Genomic DNA, 19,983 nt, shown 5'->3' with positions numbered 1-19,983 from the left:
CCGGATCCTCTGCATTAATAGTCGGTACTTTTCGCGTCGGTGGATCCCAGCGACCTATCGGGGAGCATTCATTGAAGCATTACGGACTGAGTTATATACCATACGCTTTACCTGCAACAGAAAAAAGTATTATAATAAAATTTTAAAAAGAAAAAAAAAGAAAGAAGAAGAAGAAGCAAAGAAAACCTCTTCACTAAACCATAAAACACAATACACAACCTGTAATTCTTTATTTTGTGTTCTTAATCGACAATAGTAACCAACACTGGCAACCGTCATCATCAACAGATATTATAAAGTTTATACTGGTATGTCAAAAGGTCATGTTTCAGCGCAAGATATACATTTTCCTTTACTTTAAAAATCCATGTGAAATAAAAAAAAAATTCTTTTTTTTTATTTATTTCTTTTTCCTTTTAGAAAGTTAAAAGTGTGTTTCCTGCTACCAGGTTAATAAACTAAACGTAAAACAAATAAATAGCATTAAGGCTAATATCATTGATAATAAGGAATTAATAATTGTTTGTCTAAGCTTCTTTTCTATTTTTCATTTCGATGATAAACGAATAAATAAATTGTATTCCAATCCATTCTAAGCTCACCAAACTTCGACTTCCGCTGTTGAGGATACGGTGAAGGTTTTTAGAACAGCCCCATGTGAACGGGTGAGAATCGTCAAACGCAGTAACTGATGTTAGTTCGGCTGGACTGGACAGGTGTGAACACTGTAAGTCACAGGTAAGTCACGTATGGCTTATCCGTCTAAGTTCTTTACTTGTGTTGCATTGGTGAATAAAATAATTCCGTTAAAAATGGCCAGGCTATTTCCGATAATTTCATAGTGGCGTTGAGCTTACAGTTGTATTTGTGAAATAATGTTCAAGTATATACCGGTAGTATATATGGACTTGAACTTTAAGTTCAGCTTCTAAACCCTCCAGAAAGTTAGAAAGTTCTACCTGTGTCACTTATTAACGTTTTGTGTTTTCACACTTTCATTTTTTGAGCACAATTAAACCAAGTCACGACTCCAACTTACTTTATGCTTGAGCTGACAAGTTAAACTGTAGTCTGTATTAGGACTAGTCTATAGCCTACTTTTACTAGCAGTAGCATGCCCTTCGAGATTTTGCTGAGTTATATACATGATTTTAATAAAGGTATATTAATGAGCAAAAACCTGAAGTGCATACAGAATTGCTTGTGCAAAGGTGTAAAGGATACCCGTCCACATTTAAGGTAAGGTACCATAATGGTATTAATTCAGTTTTTGTTTACTCTCTTGTCTTTCGCAGGTAGGACACACTAGGGACATTTATAAGAAAGAAACAGTCAAGGACAGAGGACTGTTATAATCCAGGTTTCACCTGTACATGCTTTGTTAAGGACATTAATTTGCTCTTGTCACCAACCTCTTCATCAGCATGTTCCAGCGACCATTCAACCCCACAGATCATGAACTAGAAGAATCTTTCCGCCTGACTAACTTCGCAGGATTGAAGGGATGAGGTTGCAAGCTCCCTCAACAAGCTCTGCTCAAGCTTCTTGAGGGACTGAAGGAAAGCGAGTCTGACAACAGCACGGTTCCTGACACAACATCACCTCTTGCTCAAGCTGTCCAGATCGCCCAAATTCCACAAGATGAACAGTCACATTTTCAATATGTTGCCCCAAGTCCTCGCATGGGCAAGTATTACTGATAGTCTCATTGGAATCAGTTTAGGTCATGTAAAAAAAAGTACCTCTATAAAATTGTTTCTTCAACACCTTAGTAATTATACACCTTGATATTTACATTCACAAATTTCTTGGTGCTTGTAATGTACACATTCAAGGCTAGTAAACTTTATCTTTTCCATGTCATGCAACAAGACAAGTCTGTGAAGACCTACAGCTAAAAAAACATTGCTTCAGATACATCAAATCGTGATATTGTTAAAATATAAGTAAAAAATAGGATAGTGAGAGGTTGAAATAATAACCCACGATATGCTTTCCTGAGAAAAATATGTATGGTATTGAGCCTTCCTATATATTGAACAATAGTTTATTATTAGTTAAAATACAGAGTACACCAAACCTAAATGTATGTGATTGTAGACCCTCTTATGGAATATATATATCTAGTTGTGTGTGCACAACAGCCTTACTGCGTGGAGTGTTACATTTTGGCGCTGTTTATTAAAGTAAGGCATAACTAAACATGTCTGCATAAATTACATTCTTAAGAAAAGTAAACAATTACAATACATGTTGTACGACTGAAAAAAAATTGGCAGTTTAACACCATGGAGTTATACATGGGAGAAGGAACAACTCGCCCAGTCAGCCCATCGAGCTGGCCAGACATACCTGTTGTCTTTCTACTCTGAATGAAATCTCCCGTGCCCACACAGACATTGATGCTCAATGTATGCTACTGCACCCTACCGTGTGTACGCCAGCCAGGCTTAGGGTGAACTGCCAAGAAAAGTATTCCATCATGCTTACTAACTTCGAGTAAATAGTGTCATCTCCAAATTCTGCACACAACAAAAGTATAGTAAGATCATATATTTGCGTCTGAGTGATCATTTTGATCACATCTACATGACTAATGCATCGGAAGATACAGTTTGTATAGGACAGCATTATTTATTCAGCTATCAGAAACATTTTCTAATTTTTTGCTACTTTCTGGTGAGCTTTGCACGATAAAATTATGTTTTCCATTTAATATTAGTTTCTGTGATTTACCTGTTGCTGCCAGGTTATGGGCCCTGGAGCTCAGTTTTTTTTAAAACGACGATTGAAAATTGAGAAATTTGCCCATTTGAAATACATGGGCCTCTTTCAGAAATATCATAAATTGATCATGTTAGAGTTCCATAAAAATCACATTTCTGCACAACTAATGGTGTACTGTTAATAAAAATAAGATTGGCAAAATACTCAACTGAATATGCACATGTGGCAATTTAGGGCCCCATAAACTGTTTCTTACCAAGTTTGGTCTTTGTGAACGCTGCACTGTTGGTGGATATAGGTGCGCATGGGTAGTCTCGCTGATTAGGAGAGTTAAGTGTGAAGGTTTACCTGCTGTGAATACAACATTCATTAGCTTCATGCTAATATTTGTCTACATAACTTGTAAACCACTGGTTATGGAGACATTGCAAAGGCAGCATTATTTGCAGTATACCACCGTGTGGTACATCGCAATGTAATGTGGACAAATCCAACTGCCATCAAACAAGATTGCCATCCACACTGGTAATATAATCCCAAAAGGCCATATACAAAGGCACACATGAAACGAGCCGGGTGCAAAAAAGATGACGGACAGGCGTAAGCTGGTGACATGTTGATTAGTAACAAAATGGTAATTCAGTACGATAAATATATTTGAATAGTTTGGATAACTGTTAAAACAAGAAAAAAGGACAAAAACTTTGGCCATCATTTTTTTTAAAATGAAGACGAAATTTGGACGTGGTTGGTCATCATGGTGAAACAATGCACCACATTTCAATTCGCTGCCAGCATGATTTTGTTTATGATGTTATTTGCTTTTAAACATATTCCCAATGAATTTGCCAATTTCTTCTGCTGCGATAAGGGAATCAAATCGGTCTGACATCTGTTCTGTTATCCTATCTTCATTATTCGCCGCTTGTACGGGAGGCCTCTGTTTTGAGCAAACGACACACAACTGGGTGCTGAGTACCTATCACTACAGGTGTCAGAAGCTGCTGGTCTTGAGAGTGATGCTCGATCATCTGGCACAAGGAAGACATTGTAATCTCCTGTTAAAACAAAGCCTGTGTCCTGCTGTGTCAGTATCATACCTTGAACACTTTGATGAGTTGTTCCTCCTGTATATACCTCCATGGCAGCATAGACTGTATGTATCAGTAAGCAAAAATCTGTACCACTCAAAGTTTAATGGAAGATGTCGATTTATTTTCCCAGGTATTGGTATGGACAGCTGTGTCATCCCTTTGAGACATGGAGGTTTATCACTGGTACAGACCACAGACTTCTTCTATCCACTGGTTGATGATCCATATGTCATGGTACGTCATGGCCTACCATATAGAGTTTTAGTGGGTTTTTGACTTGAGGTCATTTACTTAAATTCCACAGTTATGATTTTGAATGTTTTATAAAACCAAAACAATTTGCCAAAACTTCTGTAAACACCTCTTGAAGTTGTTTGAACTATTTTTTTTATGAGCGGGAGAAACGTTTTCACAAAAATTTATAATATTCTGGTACATATTATGTTAGGAAATGTTTTAAATGTTGTAAATTCGAATGAGGTTGTCGTGTTCACAATGATAAAGGTATACTTTAGTTTTGCAGAGCTACATCCATGTTAAAGCTCCATTCATTTATTTGCAGGGTAAAATAGCATGTGCCAATGTACTAAGTGACCTTTATGCCCTTGGAGTAACAGAGTGTGACAACATGTTGATGTTGTTAGGGATCAGTAGCAAGTTGTCAGACAAGGAAAGAGATGCTGTTATCCCTTTGATGATGAAAGGCTTCAAGGTAATTTTATAATATTATAGACTTATTATATATAATGTATATTATATATATATATATATATATATATATATATATATATATATTACATGATGAAATTGTGCTATTTTATTTTTAGGGGTCCATGCTAGCCTAGCGGGACACTTTGAAATTATTCGGATTAATATTATTTCTCGTCAGCTTGTAAAATTGCAATATCTTGAAATCTAATTAAGATAGAAAAACCTAACTTTGGAGTTTTAATAATGAACATATGAATATGAACATTTGATTGTTTGCTGTTTGGCTAGTCACATGATTTAGTGTCCATTTTGAATTTTATTGATAAGCTGAAGCTATTGGCAGGAAATTTTCATTAGCGGTTTCCATGTCGATGGCCCATCAGAGATTCCAAATATCATGTAGAGTCAGGAATACAAATTTGTAAGAATTATTTTTGTACTTTGTAGAGTTTTCATGTGATGACCAAAAAATCAGCAAGAATTGATAAAACCCTCCCACATGTATTCAAATGAAACCGTCCTGTTTAAGCTTCATGCTAGCCTGCATGAAACCATTCACTTCAGTTTACCCTGAGAATAGGCATGAACTTTGCAACAATGTATTCTTTTTTGTTCTGGTACCAACTTAATTTACAACAATGTATTCTTTCTGTCTTTTGTTCTCAGCTATCAGCAGAAGATCAAAGCCGCCTAATCTCTATGATAATCTTCAGTACAGGGCCCATTGTAAATGACGCCAGGCAGTCTTTGGTTCAAATCCAGTACATTCCTTTCCATTTTTTTCTTCCTTTTTCGTTCGTATTTCTTCTCTTCAGCATACAGTTTATTCCCGGAATGGCTGCCCTCAAGCCCCAATGGAAATAGATAAATTTATATTTTATTTTAGCTTGTCTGTACATGGTACTGCACGGGGAAGCAAATGTCATACCCAAAACATTGTTTAAGTAAAATGTTAAGGATGGTATCCAAATAAATACATCATGTATTGAGCGTAAGTTTTGCATACATGTAAAGCACATTAAAGCTTAGCCTATATTGCACTGCCATAAGACAGAAGTAATAGCAAAAGAGCCGGACTGGGGACATCACTGCACATGTAGATGAATGGGCGTAACTAGTTGAATGCAGTAGGTAGAACACTCATACGCCGATTTTCTGTCAGTATCCAGTTTACTTTCCAAAATGGTACAGTCCCAGTCAGTAAAAACGTGATGCTTACATGCTACTCGATTGGCTATTTGTAACACAGTTGCAAGAGCACTTATGTCTCTTGCATCCATGAGGATCAAATCAAACTAGTTTCAACTGATCACTGAAAGTAGAACATGTTCTGCTGCCAGGAACTGATCATAACCAGTTGCCAACATACGCAAAGTTTTGTGTTGCATTTCTAGTTGCAAAGATAGACTTTGATTGGTTCCTGAAACTGATTACAGTTCTGACTTGATGTGGCTGTGACTTAAAACTAGGCTTAATATCTGGGGAATGTCCAATCATGGTTTCAAGATAGACTTTGATTGGCTCCTGGAACTGATTACAGTTCTGACTTGATGTGGCTGTGACTTAAAACTAGGCTTAATATCTGGGGAATGTCCAATCATGGTTTCAACATAGACTTTGATTGGCTCCTGGAACTGATTACAGTTCTGACTTGATGTGGCCGTGACTTAAAACTAGGCTTAATATCTGGGGAATGTCCAATCATGGTTGCCTCATGTACATATTAAAATAAATTACAAAATTCATGGCCAAGGCTTTTTTGTATTAGAATCTTAGTGCTTTTGTGTAATGGCTTCTCAGTGCTGCATGCATTGAATCCAACTTTAGCACGCTAGTACATGTAAAGTCAAATAACAGAAGGGAGAAACTGATGTTGCATCATTGAATTGCCCGGTATTACTTATCATTAATGTTATTACAGCCTATTTGGTGTATTCAAATCAAAATCAAATGTTAAAGGTAAAAGACCAAAAAGTGTTTTAAAGGATTAGTGTTAAATTGAGTGTAAAAAAATATTGAAAAAGAGTACATTAATCTGAGCAACATGGCACGTAAAAACATTAGATAATGAGGCTGGTTTTATGCATTTTTTCAATCAACACTAAGTACTGTCTGTCAAATTACCTTGTACAAGTCCAACCTTTATGAGCTGTCAAAGATTCTTCATTTAGTTCAGTGTTGAAAAAACTGCAAGTGACAACAAGCATAATGTATTTATCCACAGAATGGTTTGCTGTTCTGCATATGGTTGTAAAAACACGTTGTCAAAGAGTATTGGAGTTATTTTCCAGACAATTTGGCTGTCACGAAGAGATAAATTCACTGTAAAAGAGGGTAGGATTTTATACCCACCAGAAACAGAGCTCTGTATCTGCTTTTGCCATATAGCTAAAATCTGTGAGAGGAATAGAGTTGAACTGCACACAGTGTTTATAATATACTATTGACTGAACTGAAAATTGATAGATAGCGAATCTCTGAACGCTAATGCCGACATCCACATCATACATGTATTTACATAGTGCATGACTGTAGGCATAGGCTATTAGTAATGCAAACAATAATGTACCTGTTGTCATAGTCATCGCATATGGGTATAAAGTTAGAATCCCAAGGGGAATGGAATATTTCTTGTTAAGTGAACAGAAGGAAAGAATAGTAAATAAATATTAAATATTAAGATAAACATACAACATATACAGTGTAACTCAGAACAAAGCCATAGCTTAAGTTACCAGTCTGTATTGCCATGCAGTGGGGTTGCAAATGCCTAGACAAAGATCAAATTCAATTTCTTACAATTTAAAGATTTTACAAAAAATGTAAGTTTATCAATCTGCTCAGAATAATACCTTTAGAATAAACTTTAATAAACACCTTGCAAAGATGCGAAAAGGTTGAAAAATTTCAGTTATTGGATTTGTAGTCCTGTAACATTTTTTAACTTAAACCTAAAAAGTATGCTACCTGGTGTAGTTTGAACTAACAGGCTCAAATTTGTCAATAGTTTTTTTTTCTATCTTGTATAGTTTTGCCACAATTTACTCTTTTAAGCAAAAACATCCAAAATCGCATGTTTTTGCCAATGTACTCACAGAATACTACAGGTGTTTAAGAAATGAAACTTACATGTACATAATGTTCCAACTTTGCACTGCAGAAAGGTTCTTTGCAAATGGTACTGTTATTAATAGTGCTGTCGCTATACTGGCTCATATTTTGGTTGGAACTGATTTTTTAAAGAATGTTATTCTTGAAAGTCATTTGGCCTAGTGAGTTTATATTTTGATATCCGATGGGGCATAATGAGGCAAAAAGACTTTGCCAGATTATGTTTATATCTTGAAATGGGAAGAAACAATATACATGAAATCACCTGACCACAGACTTTTGAAATTTAACATAAAAAGTGCACTAGGTAGTGTAGTTTGACCTGCTGATTATAAATCTGATTTTAGTTTTTACCTATCTTGCATAGTTTTGCCACAAAATGCAATCATGTGCATTGTTGTTTGGGTCTTTACAAAAAACAGTTGCAGCCTTAAGTTTAAGTACATATATGTGTTATTTGTATGCCAAACATATTTGAGCTTTGTTAATAAAAGAGCTGTTATGTGTCAATTAACTGAAAAAAGTCCATATTACATATATTTGTATGTTATATGTACACACTTTCTCCATTCGCTGATAATGTTACATGGAAAGTTTTAAGCTGCTCCTTAGTGGCTGTTACAAAGACAACAATGTGCAGGGACATCCCTGTACTATGGCCGAAGCTGCAAACAGTGTGTGAAAACATCAGTAAAACAACAGACAGTTCTAGTTATTTTGTTTGTGTATCATGGTATATATGGGTTTATTTTTGTTAAACATTTTTTGTTTTTCTTCACCTTTTACACATTAAAAGGCCATGCTACATGCTCTTTGAGGGGAATGCTTGTTGTATGCTAAGCAGTTGTTTCTCAGTGGTCGTCCAATTTAATTAAAAAGTACAAATATCAGTCTACATGCACACAGTACATACACTCATATATTTGTAAAACACACAACCTTTTCTTGCCTCTGTTCACCAGGATGCAGTTTCATTAAGAGGTTGATTCATGTTGATTGCTCCTGCATGAACAGTATTGTTAGTAAAGATTTCACATTCTGGATATAGGTTACAACAGTCATGAGGTTACAAATTTGTTGTCAGGATACTGCACAAGAAGGGGGTTCTAGTGTCAATGGAGGCCAGACTGTCATGAACCCTTGGTTAACTATTGGGGGCGTGGCTACAACTGTCTGTCAGCCCAATGAATATATCATGTGAGTATGAAATCTGCTATATGGTACTTATGTTGTTACAGTATGATCAACATTGTTCACAACAAGTAATTTGATTTCTGTGCTATATACTGTTGTATTGAACTTAGTGTTACAGTGTACAGGTATATGACAGGGTGAGAGGAGTGATAAAGGTTATTACCCTAATTCCACAACATTTTTGATTATGAGTGAGCAACTTTTAGCAATTTTTAAGATACAACTATTAGGAAAAAGTATAATTTTCCAGTCTACACAGAATAATGCACTCAAGAATATACTGGAATAAATCTTTGTATTATGTTTTAACAATAAACTATAACATGTTGAACGATAGCTGCCTGCATTTCCAGGCTTCCTAGCAGTCTTCACTAATGGCTCTGAGCTTTTTCAGTGCTTCATTTCCGAGGCAGTGTTTGTGGCTGTTGCGGAAAAAAAAAGTGCTGGTATTTTAAAATACACAGCCTCCTACCCAGTGATATAGACATATAATAAAGGTCATAACACCGCCATTCTAACCATTGCAATCCTGAAACTTGTAATATCAATTCAAACATCAAGTCATTTATGATATGGCCTCCTTGATCGAGGGGGTTAGTACGCCAGTCCGGCGCAATGACCCCTGAGCCTCTTAGCAATGCGGTGTCTTTGAGTTCAAGTCTTGCTCATGCTGGCTTCTTCCCGGGCAGTACTTGGGAATAACTGTCAGCATCCTTTGGATGGTTGTGGATTTCTCCCGTGCCCCACCCAGTTTACATCCACCCTAATGCTTGCCGCCATCATGTAAGTGAAATATTCTTGAGTACGGCGTAAAACACCAATGAAATAAATATATAAATAAAATCATTTATGATATAAGCAAATGCGACAGAAAACTAAATTCATTCTTCATAACCTGCTAATAAATGCATTAAATGCTACAGGTACATGCATATAATTGTTTCCAATTTCTCATTTTTTATGCATTTTGGTAAAGGGTTTTCTTTCATTGTTTGTTCGTTTCTACACTGAGGTTTATAATATTTTCAGTATCACAAATAACAGGATAATCAACATACTTTCATACGTCTTTCTTTTCTCCACATGAAATCTGGAAGTCGTGAGAAAACAATTGATGGAAATATCTGCTTTCGTTCACATAGTAAACCATCAATTCTCTATATTAGAGAGCTGGCAGTCCACAAATGCGGATGATTTATTTACATTTCCGTCATACAGAGTCTTGTACTAGTAATCATGTGCCAGTAACTCAATTAACAATTGTTTCTTACAGGAGTTTCATGGATGACCATGGTTGTTATGAATGAATGTTTATTGAGGTACATACATTTACACTTTAAACCAGTTATCTTGTGAGAATAATTCATTGTGCACTGGGAAATAACTTAAATTATTTCAGTTCTCATCTGCTGACCATCATTCAAAAATGTCATAATAAAATGAAAAAATGTATCATATGGCTGATTTTAATATTGATTTATTTAAAACTGAAAAACAAACGTCTACCAGCACAAGCCTTTTTAGAGGTTATGAATAGCATTTTGCCATGAGTTCAATAAAAAAACATTATATTCTCTTCATTTAAAGACAAATGTCAGTGATGACCATAAGCTGCATAGGTGTTGCAGGAACAAGCAGAAAAATACTATTCGTCTTGCCAGAAAATGCTACTTTGATTACATATTTAACAAATTTAACCACAACACAAACAAATGCTTGGAAAGTTCTCCTTGAACTGAAGGGCGAAAAGAATCGTAATCAGTTGTCCATTTCCTTTGATGTAGATGGAGATATAGTTGATGACAAGGTTACCATAGTTAATGATTTTAACAAATATTTTACCTCTACCTCAAAGTGGATTTTAACATCCCATCAGTGATTGCACATATCTGTGATTCTCTTGGCGATTCTGTTGTTGACAATTCCCGTTGTTACAGATGACAATGTTAAATCAACTATTCTGCAGTTAAAGTCATCTGCTGCAGCAGGGATTGACAAGGTCATCTCTTATCAAACTAATTGCAGATCATATTGCCTTTAGCATACATTATTAATTTATTCTTGTCCTCTGTAGTTGTTCCAGATTTTTTAAAAATAATTAAAGTAACATCTATTTATGAATCTGGTAACTCTTCTTCAGAACTATAGACCCATGTCAGTCTTACCCTCTATCTGGCCCTAATGAGTATTCTACAACATACTGATATATGTTATACAATTAACGAAAAACAGTTTGGATTTCAAGCAAACTATTCGACTACTTTTGTTGCCCAATGACTTTAATAATTTGATTGCCGTTACAGACAAAAATAAATACAATGTTGTCACTTTTCTAAACCTTTCTAAAGCCTTTGACTTCGTCAGTCATCACATTCTCTTACAAAAACTTAAGCATCATGGGTTTCAGGACCATTCATACACATGGTTTATGGGTTACCTTAAAGACTTAAATTTCTCAACGACACATTGTCTAACCCTGAAACTGTTCTCTGTTCCACAGGGATCTGTACTTGGACCTATATTATTTTTATTGTATTTGATTTGTTAATATATTTGATTGGTGTTTTACGGCGTTTTCAAGAATATTTCACTTATACGCAGCAGCCAGCATTATGATGGGTGGAAACCGGGTTGAGCCCAGGGGAAACACACGACCATCCAAAGGTTGCTGCCGGAGAGGAAGCCAGCATGAACTGGACTTGAACTCGCAGCGGCCGCATTGGTGAGAGACTCCTGAGTCATCACGCTTCGCTAGCTCGCTGACCAACTGAGGCACAGGGGTGCCTATTTTTATTGTACATTAATAATATATCGCATGTTATCATCAATTATCAGTTAATGTTCACAAAGCTAAATATATGCTAATTGTACAGAATACTAAGGTGAAAACATGAAAACTACCAAGTTTAGTTAAATCGAATAAGGAATAAGGTTTAAAGAATGTAAATGTATTTCATTGAAAAATTTAGCTAGAAAGCTCATAAATTATATATGTGAAAAGGTATCTAGAAATATGACATAACATTCTCTGTAAATAGGAAGTCACTATACATATTATGCTACAATGTTGTTTATCTTTACTTGCTATATGGCAATGCTCTGTGGGGTAACGCGCATCCCACACTTTCATCCTCTCCTTGCATTACAGAACATGCAGTTCGCACAATTAGTCTTTCTTGCTGACTTGAACATACCCGACCAACTTTCATAAGCTTAAAAATGCTACCTCTATATCAGTTACTTAAATATTCAAATGTATTACTGGCACATGGATTTTTTTACATGATGGATACTATTCAACCTAGTTTCTCTCAGTATCTCTTTAAATGTGCTTTAATACATGATCACATCACCAGAGCAAGGACATTTCATTTTGTTAGACCAGTTCAAATGTCAAATTTTTCATTTTTTTGTTGTGCATCTTCAAGTCCTAAGGAATTGAACAAATGATCAAATTTGGCTGTATTTCGTCAGTGTCTTTTTTTGTGAAAAACAAATTAAAATCCCACTTCCGCTCATCTTATTTAAGCTAATGCTATTTACTTGTCGTGCAGAAATATATTTATATTTTACTACTTTGTTTAGTTGGTGTGATTATATTATGTTTTAAGCTTCTGCATCCGCAAAAATGATTCTAATTGTTTAATTTCTACACTGGATAGAGCAATGTCCTTGGAGCTTTACTCCCATCTTATGTATGTCAAAGACCAGCTCAATGTATTGTGTGTATATGGTGCATAAATCAGATCAAAAGAAACAACACTGCTCAAATGCATGCTAGTGATCAGAGGGTATATGTCACACTCAATAAGAGTGTAATAGTCCTTTCAAAAGACTTAAAGGTGTCTGAAAGCACGCATATAATAACTAAAACATACTAATATATATTGGTTTTATTATCTTGCTTGTACAAAGTGCAGGTCTAGCTTTTGTCATATGTGAGCATCGGCGTCTTTGCTCAACAACAGTGAGAAAACTCCCAAGTGTTGTATCTTAAAGTGTACTGTACATATTTTGCTTTGTCTTTGTAGATGTGTTTGGCGTATATGTAAAGCACAAAATATGAGGGGGGTGTTGAATCATTGATGCCCTTTGGGGTATTATTTACAGGGTCATAATTTATGAAAGGTGTACCCGACTACATGTACATAACCTACATGCACGGAGTAAAAAAAAAAAAAAAAAAAACATTCACCAACCTGAATGTGGCCCAAACTCAATGCAGGGAAAATTAAGAAAGGCACATGTATGTAGATCATAGGTGTAATCAATGCCAAGGTAAGTGTATTGTCAGTGAGACAGTACGAGAGAATTGTGATGTCTCCAGCAGTTACAATTTGATTCCAATTATGAATGTGTATGTGAAAATTTATGAGTACATGTTTAAGGCCACTAGTCAGATATGTGTTAAATGGAAAGTTTTTATTCTATAGTAATAGCAGTGACCTGTCAAATACCCGGCAGTAGGACCTTGATGCCATATTATTGACGTTAAACGTTGGTTTCCCAGCTCATCATTATGACATCATAATAAAGGCAGAATAACGTCACTTTAGAAACTAATACATTGTAATATTGTATTGTTTGCCATCAATTCTCCATCCATTTTTGAATGTCTTGGGGCCCTCACAGGGCCAGCCACAGATTTTCGTTATTTTTATACATAAAAACAATGTAGATTTTCGGTCTGCCATGATCCATAAACAGCACGAGGGAGTTTTATGTTTCATTCGACATCATGCAGTAAAAAAGCACCAAAACATGCACACCACCTACATACTCTCTGCACGCTACATGCATTCAAGCAAGGAGTTAGAAGGGTTTACATTTGTGACACAGAATGTTTAAAAGTGGTTGCAAATATGGAAGTTCCGTGCGAAGTTATACAGGAGGAAATTTTCTACAAATCCGAAGAAGATGGCCAACCTGTTTATTGCTCAGCCTAGTGAGAATCCCCCTCTTCTCATCTGCCCGCGAAGCTACAAGCACTGCATGCATAAGCAATGGACAACCTTCCCCGTTATACCATCACCCCTCGTGTCACTCCAAACCTGGTTGTCTTCTGTTCAAAACACAACAATTATGTCTTCCACCGTCTGTATGTGTCAGTCTTCTCTACAATTCAGTCGGGCATTCAAACTTCAGCATGCCGCCGATAAAACTTCCAGATGGTGACTGACCGTGGTCGTGACGTCATGAAAGAATCTTATAGGGTTCCATTTGTTTATGCGTTTCATTTATAAAATTGTATTCTTACATTGGATGAGCAAATGCACCCTTATGACAGATATAGTTGCTTGTACACCATGTTAGTGGATCAAATATTTTAAATTCTTGATTTAATTTAGTTATAAGGATTGACTAACTTTTTTCAGTTCATTGGGGTATGAACCAAAAAAACGCTGTGCAAACTTTTGAATGAACCTCTTTGTGGATTTACATTTTGACACAGTGGTTTTTTTGTTCATACCCCAGTAAAAAAAAGTTACAGACAATACTTAATTGCTTAAACCTGCAATTCAGGATCATTCTCTACTGTAGTTTCATTGAGGGTTGTATCTCAAAAAGTATTTTATGTAGTGCATAAGGTTTTGCTCAGGTTTTGCATACATGTAAAACACTGGCGTGAAGTGGATGTTCCATTGTTGATGCTCTCTGTGCATCTTGATTACTGTATATTACAAACTTCATGACTTATCCTCCTGCTTATTAGAATCAGTGTTAACGTAAATGGTGTATTAAAAAGTATAGTATGTACTGATTTCAGATCTTTTGTATTTGTAAAACATAATAAACATGTTTGTAAATTCCTGACCTCGTCAGTTTTGTGAGTTAGAATCAGTGGGAATGGAAAAGAGCGCTCAAAATATAAGTAGGCATCACAAGATCGACGATTTACCATGCATAAAATTACTTTCATTCATATTTTTAGATTTTTTTTGGTGAGAGTTAAAGACATTATAACGTTTGAATTCTAAGGTGGCCTTTACGGGCCATATTTTCAGCGTTAAGGAAATGTTGACGTCGCAGAAAGTTTTTCCAACTGAAAACATGACATTGAATGTTGGAATAGTACCCTATACCCATTAGTAAAACATTATTGAAATAATGTTCTAAAAAATTTCTTCCCACTGGTGAACATACATGAAATAACTTAATAAGACTTCAGGGTTCCTACACACAGCCAGAATGGTCTGTAAAGCCCACCATTCAAACATCCGAATGCCTTTAACACTCTTTAAAATAATATAAAAAGATTACTGAAAGCATTGTTACTTATGGTATTCAGTTTTCGGGCTGATGAACCTCACTTCGTATTTTAGATTACCGGTAAGTTTACTTTAAGGTAAATGCACTCGAGTCTTTCAGATGAGCTTGTTGGTAGACATGCTACCAAATCTGACAGGTCAGTTTAGAGTAACCTCCGTTGGTTGACTCGTTTTTGTCGCCTAATGTAGAAATGTTTTACTTCCCTTGCGCATTTTGTTTTGGCTGCTCACAAGTGTAAGTTAGACACCATTTTGGTAGTATTTTCGCCATTCATACGACAGATCATGTCTATATTGTTACTTAGTCATCTCAGGCAGAGTTGACGTGGCAATTTCGAATGAAAAATGTTTATTAGAGACGATATTTTAGTTTTCAATTCAGGTGTAACAAGAACATAATGTACGAGTTAATTCCCTTGATGTGAACGTAACAGTACATATTTAAGTTTTATGTAAATGCAGATCTTAGGTTACTGATTTAATACCCCAACATAAACTGTAAAGTTACACAGTGACAGACTGTCTGTGTGAAGATATCCTTCGTTCATTATTTTTAACTGTAAATGCGTTCAGTGTGACAGGTTGTAAACATTTAGAATCCCTGTAACAAGACTTGTGGCAGTGATTGTTATTGTGCTGCCTGGTGTCATTATAGAAAAATAACTTTTAGTGAAGATACACATTTACGAATATGCTGGAATGTATGTATAGTTACTTAAGGGCCATGTCAAAACATCAGTGATGTGAATTATTTTGTTCGTTTCTGCAGTCAGGTAAATGGCAGCATTGTTCAAATTACTGAGTGTGCAGTGCATTGTTGTGTTATGTGGTGTTCTATTGAGATCTGACCACTAAGTCAAATATCATGTTTTTGATAGTTACGTTAAAACGTGTGTAAGCTAGCTAATTTTGAATTAGTTTTTTTTTTTCATGTTAACTTTCAAAGTTATAAAACATAAAACAGTTAATAGTTACATAGGCAGGGTTATTCATGCATGTAAGACTCGTATAATATAAGGTGTAATTGAGATTATGAAAGTCACAGGCTGTGTAGTTACAAAGATCTACATGGGTAATATGCAGGTTGTAACAATTACAGGCTGTCAGCTATTGTATTTTTATTGTTTACCAGGTGTACAATAATGTCACATACATACAGTGTAGCATGTAGTTAGTCAGTTAGTGTTAATGGTGTGGATTGAACGAACCCTGTCAATTACTCTGGAGTCTGTATGGACTGCTGGTATTGTTATGTAATGGCATATTGGGTAGGCATGTAAATTAAGTAACATATAGATATCACATTTGTATTGGTGTCTTGGTTACCATGGTTGCTCAAGTTTTTCTTTAGCCTGTTGTAAACACCACTGATGGGATGCCCCCGTAGCACTCCCTGGTCATTGTTAATTGTTCATGGCTTCTGATGGTTCGGATAAATGTACCATGTACTATTTCTGAAAGATACTCTTTTGTCTCTCCATGTCTCACATCTGTTTTTTGTTTACCCTATCAGCTTATGAACTGTTAAGATTTAGGAAGTGTTCATTGACGTCATCTGTGAACATGTTGTCAAAATAAGCAGAAAAAAAAGTTCACTGGGTCAGGTGTGTTTGTCTCTCAAAAATACACTGGTCCCCCGATGGTCTGCATTGCCAAGGTAATGAATGGTCATGAGGCCATAGGTTTTATAGCACACAAGTTAGAGTGATAGGTCTTATTTGTACCCATAGGTGAAAAATGTGAATGTGGTATTAATCTAGCGTTTGTGTTTTGTCCATATAGCTTAATGTCCATGATTCTTTGTTGTTTGTTTTCAGGCCTGAGAATGCTGTTGTTGGCGATGTTCTAATACTGACCAAACCTTTAGGAACTCAAGTTGTAGTCAATGCATATCAATGGCTGGAGGATCCTGAACGGTGGAACCGCATCAAGCTGGTTGTCACTGAAGATGATGTCAAAAAAGCCTACCACAGAGCATGTAACAGCATGTGCAGACTCAACAGAATGGGTAATGAAGCTTCAACATTTAAAACATTTTTTCCAATGAGAAACAATCCACTAAATCCTGATGCACCTGGTAGTTGAGTTTGTAAAGTTTACCCAGCGGTGTCCAGAAAAGTTTAACTAGTTTCAGTGTCATTGATGCCTACCCTCCGTGTGCTGCCAGTAATAAATCATCGCGAGTGCTAGGAGATCCAGGCTTAAAACAAAACTGTTCAAGCAGTGATCTCTGTTGTTCTTTTCTGTAACTCCAGTAGTCACAATTTCTGCATAGTTGTGTTTGTAGAGCAGTGAGGTACCAGTAGTTAACTAGCACTGTTGTGTACCAGCAGATGTATCTTGAAGAAGACAAATGAAGTTTTGTCAAAATAATGAAACTTCAAATACATGACTTTTCAGTTTTTCTAGAGTAGGCATCTGACTTTGGCTAAGCTTGTTGGTGGAGCCACAAGCCACAGTGAACAAATGTTAAAAATTTGTGACCCGATATATTTTTGTACATTTGATTTGAGATTTTGTCTTAAGTAGGAGTGCGTTGTACTGTGTGAAAGCTTGTGTAACATCTTGCCCAGCTACGGATAGATCCCTGAAGTTATATTACATTATAAAGCTGTCCATACATATATTTTTTGAAGTTGTAAGTTTTTGTTTTACCAAGTTTAATCTTTCTTTCATAAGCTGCTCGGCTGATGCATAAATACAATGCCCATGGAGCAACAGATGTCACAGGGTTTGGTTTGTTAGGCCATGCATCCAACCTGGCAAAAGTTCAGAAGAATGAAGTCAGTTTTGTGATTCACAACCTGCCTATTATAGCTAAGATGTCATCCATCGATAAAGCATGTGGAAGCATGTTCAAACTTATTCAAGGCCACTCTGCAGAAACATCAGGTTAGTATTTCCTTAGTGAAGGTGGCATAATATTGTATGACATTGTAGAATGCACTGGTTGTACTTACTGTATGTACTGCTTATCTACAACCAAACCAAGTGATAACAGTGCAGATGAGATTAGGAATGTGTTGGTCATGGGTTCAGATCCATTCCAAGTTGTTACCTCTGAGGTCAGCCAGATATTGACAATACAATTTGATAATGCTTCCATCAAATGTTTTATAAAATTATGAAGTTCTCTAAAAAAAAAAGTTGATAGTTCACTTTCATCTGTAAAAAATATTTACCATAATATTCTGTAGTAGTAGGTAAGGCAAATTTGGACCATGACTTAAGAGAACAAAGGGAAATGCCCGAGTTCTGACATGGTTAGTAATGTAATGTAAGTTGTATACCTTTGTGTTAACTACACAGGCTGTGTCACATTGTAGACTACCATCATGTTCATCACTGAGAGGTTAGAGCAAGGAAACAAGACTGTTTGACCCGGTGTCAGTATAATGTGACTAGGTCCTGTGTCATGTCTGGTGTCTTTGGCATGATACTTCAGTGGTGGCTGCACTTTGGTGCCATGGAATCGCCTTTCCACAAAAAGGCACAATATATGTACACAAACTGAAAAGTTGTTAAGTACAATGTTAAACCCCAAAAATACATACATATATTAATACCAGTCTGATACTTTCCAAAAAGCAATAATTTGAGCTGTGGAAAATCTCATTTCAAATATGAATTTTTTGCATATAAGCTCAGGTATAGCCTCGTTGGAATAGTCGTGCATCTGCCAATCCCTTACCAAAATTCAGGAATAGATTCTTTTGTAAAATTTGATTTGTCACCTCTAGGATAGGGACCTCAATGAGAATTGTTGGACAATATAAAGCCACATTACATGCCTTTATTTGTATATTCCAACACCATGATTATGCAAGATTTTATATTACTCCACACAGTACTTTGAATTTTACTGGGCTTAATTTGAAGGGAAATTTTATATACGGATTTGCTTGCAATTCAAATACACGAATACTTTTATCAGTGTGATGGATAATTTGAAACCTCTGCTTTCTGTGGTCAAAGCCTATTTGACCTTTCCAGTATTTGTCAACATTGTTTCCAAATGTTGTGACACCAGAGGTGATGAAAATTTATTTCATACAATGGTGTTTGTAAAGACTTCATGTGATGTGTTAAGTCCTATTAAGAACACAATATTTAGGTAGTAAAGGTGTATGTGACTATTTGTGCCTCAGGTGGATTGCTGATTGCCCTTCCCCGGGAACAAGCTGCTGCATTCTGTAAAGACATTGAGAAACAGGAGGGCTATCAGGCCTGGATTATTGGAATTGTGGAAAAGGGAAACCGGACAGCTCGGATTATTGACAAGCCACGAGTAATTGAAGTGCCTGCTAAGGATAAAGACGGAGAGCTCTGGTAGCTAATTTATGCACTAAATGCATATTCATATTGACTGCAACTCTTTAATATATTTTATGTATACACAGTGATGGATTCTGTGTCTTCTGAAGGCAGAGAAATCAGAGGAATTTGATTTCTGTTTAGTACAAATTTCCTATAAAACCTGTTTGCAGTGTCATTCTCTACAAAGGTGTTATTGCCTCACTGAGTGGTGTTCTCCATATGCTGTTTCATTACAAAGCTTTGAGCACGTTTTGTAGATGAGACAGACAATGGCAACACCTGATTGGTTGTTATGATGACGTTACCAGCATAGTTCTGAATGAAGCAGGGTCAGTCAAGTTCTTTTGATGAACCCTGACCTCTGTGGATGATGTCATTTGAGTATTTTCAGGTGATGAACCCGATGTATCCTCCTCATAACAACCAACAGCATTCATTTTTTATCATACGCTAGGATATAAATAAACTAATTTACTGCTTGAATTATTGTAAGATTTCATTTTCTTAAAATAAGGTCATTTCAGTTATAAGTTTGCTCTTCTTGGGAGCTTGTCAGACAC

The 19,983-nt window shown here is 36.0% G+C and overlaps 1 protein-coding gene across 2 annotated transcripts; it reads left to right on the top strand.

Moving 5' to 3' along the window:
- Nucleotides 1-606: 606 nt before the first annotated feature.
- On the top strand, nt 607-19,902 carry LOC135469764 (inactive selenide, water dikinase-like protein). 2 transcript variants are annotated; one of them, XM_064748350.1, is made up of 8 exons: nt 607-738; nt 1,296-1,686; nt 3,952-4,055; nt 4,384-4,533; nt 8,728-8,840; nt 16,924-17,114; nt 17,786-17,998; nt 19,255-19,902. In XM_064748350.1, the coding sequence occupies exons 2-8, from the start codon at nt 1,425-1,427 to the stop codon at nt 19,437-19,439; spliced, it is 1,218 nt and encodes a 405-aa protein (XP_064604420.1). In that variant the 5' UTR covers nt 607-738; nt 1,296-1,424; the 3' UTR covers nt 19,440-19,902. The 2 variants fall into 2 exon arrangements, with proteins under 2 accessions (XP_064604420.1, XP_064604421.1); XM_064748351.1 differs by having other exon boundaries at nt 658-727.
- Nucleotides 19,903-19,983: the final 81 nt, after the last annotated feature.

The sequence above is a fragment of the Liolophura sinensis genome, chromosome 7, assembly GCF_032854445.1.
Source record: "Liolophura sinensis isolate JHLJ2023 chromosome 7, CUHK_Ljap_v2, whole genome shotgun sequence".
Classification (NCBI taxonomy): domain Eukaryota; kingdom Metazoa; phylum Mollusca; class Polyplacophora; order Chitonida; family Chitonidae; genus Liolophura; species Liolophura sinensis.
Note: the sequence above shows the minus strand (reverse complement) of the source record. Positions and strands in the feature narration are given on the sequence as shown.